The following is a 1,894-nucleotide window of genomic DNA, read 5'->3' as shown; positions in this document are numbered from 1 at the left end:
AAAGTAAATGGAAGGAATGGAAGCTGTCAGCTTGCAGTCCTTAACACACAATCATATTTTAACAGAAACAAGACACCACTGCATATTTTCCTGTTGTGAGCCAATCGTCATCAACTTTAGCAACTTCTTCAGCCGTCCCAGGCTTTAAGCCAACAACCACGTCAGCTTTAATAGTGCGAAGGCTCACTAGGGGAGCAGGAGTGAATCCCCTTAGAGCAACAGTGAACTCCTCAGTGTGAGGCCAGTTCATGTCTCCTACTAATTTACGATAATTAAGGTCCCCTTTAAAAATTAGAAGTTTTGATTCTTTAAAACTGTTGTACAACTCGGTATCAACATCCTTCATGCAGTCATATGAGTAAGGTAGAGTCCAAAAAGGCTCATCAAACAGCGACCAGCAACCTAGAATTCAAAGATATGTTAGCAAGTTCAGGTCATGGGTTTATTATGATTTTATTTGTGACTCACCAGAGCTCAAGTAACTTTTCCACTCCTTTGACAATTCCAATAAGCTTGGTGTCGCTGATTGTTTGCCCATTTCATCTATAAGCCAGTTGAAGTCATGCTCCATAACATCAGATATAAACCATGGCACTCTCTTGGCATGAAATCGAACTTTATCAGCCAATTTTAATTTTATGAGAAGGTGAGCAATGCAGAGGTCCGTGAACAGTTCGTATCCCGAATTATCAAAGATAATGTCTGTTGAGTACAATTTTGTTTTAGATAAAAGAGCTATAAATGAAAAATATTGTCATCTTCATTCATTATACCTATGACACGGGAGCTAGGCTCTTTGCATAGAACATCCCATACTTTTGGCAGATCGTTTGCAAGTATTAAGTTGTCAAGTTGGGAAATCATTTCCAGGGGATCAGCCACCTGGGCAATTTCTTTTCCACCAGAAATGGATAGATCACAGCGATTACCCCACAAGGACAGCTATAAAAAAAAAAAAAAAAAAACTTTGAGAAAAAAGACAACAAACAGATTCTTACTGGACTAGCCAGACAAAAATCTACCTTCAGAAACTGTACAACATATTTTTCAGTATCAGCTGATGCCATTGAAGAACACACTTTGACCAAGTGAGTGCCAACCACAGCGATGGCTTGAAGTGATCCTGGGAAGGCATCTTCCTTTTGATGCCGAAATGGGTCATAGTTATGAAAGTGCTGCCTACATAAAACAGAGATTTAATAGCAAGCAAATAGAAAAGTTGATAACATTCAATTTAAAAATTATATCTATAACACATGAAGAGGAAAAAAATCTGCAGACAAAGTATCAGAGAAACTTACGTGAGTGCAAAAGCTTCTCTTATTCTTCGATAAAGGTAACACTCAATATGCAACCAAACATCAGCAAACCACAAAAGAGGTCGACCTAAAATCATAGTGAGGATTAAACAATCTCACCTCGTAAATCAAGTACGAATCGCTTATCCAAAACAGTGAAGATATATCCCCCAGCGCATTTTTAAGTTACCTAAACTGTCCTCAGAATTTTTGAGGAAATCATTCCATGATTTTTCATCCACTTCATTTGAGTTAAATGGTGTTAGTGGTTTGTTAGTTTGCATTTCATTTTTAAGCTTAGAAAAGTAGCCAATGATTTGTTTCACTTCTTCTCGTGACACCTGAAGGATTCAAATTATGTAAAGCATTACATTAAGTTATAAAACAAAAAGGTAAATTCTTTTTAAAAAACGCAAATGGTTCCTTCCATACCTCACCAAGTGATTGTGCCAATTCCTCCTTTTTTCTTGACAGGTGATCAAGCACTTGGGTTACGGTAACAGGTAGTCGATTGCGTACAGTGTGATATGCAAAGCTCCTGTAGCAATGCACGTTTTTAAATAAGTTTAAGAAAAGTTACGGTAAAATAATTATTA

General features: G+C 37.2%; 1 protein-coding gene across 1 annotated transcript in view; it reads right to left on the bottom strand.

Annotated features, from left to right (window-relative positions):
- Window positions 1-6: 6 nt before the first annotated feature.
- Window positions 7-1,894, bottom strand: part of LOC113204055 (damage-control phosphatase ARMT1) — a 5,323-nt gene continuing 3,435 nt past the window's right edge. The window contains exons 3-9 of the mRNA XM_026419054.2: window positions 1,731-1,836; window positions 1,489-1,639; window positions 1,302-1,386; window positions 1,023-1,179; window positions 774-942; window positions 469-702; window positions 7-402 (exon numbers count right to left, since the gene is read on the bottom strand). Of these exons, the coding sequence (XP_026274839.1) occupies window positions 59-402; window positions 469-702; window positions 774-942; window positions 1,023-1,179; window positions 1,302-1,386; window positions 1,489-1,639; window positions 1,731-1,836 (1,246 nt within the window). The 3' untranslated portion in view covers window positions 7-58. The remainder of the gene's footprint in view (window positions 403-468; window positions 703-773; window positions 943-1,022; window positions 1,180-1,301; window positions 1,387-1,488; window positions 1,640-1,730; window positions 1,837-1,894) is intronic.

Source organism: Frankliniella occidentalis, unplaced genomic scaffold (assembly GCF_000697945.3).
Source record: "Frankliniella occidentalis isolate FOCC.00 unplaced genomic scaffold, Focc_3.1 Scaffold9, whole genome shotgun sequence".
Taxonomy (NCBI): Eukaryota; Metazoa; Arthropoda; class Insecta; order Thysanoptera; family Thripidae; genus Frankliniella; species Frankliniella occidentalis.
This window is presented reverse-complemented; position numbering and strand designations above follow the sequence as displayed.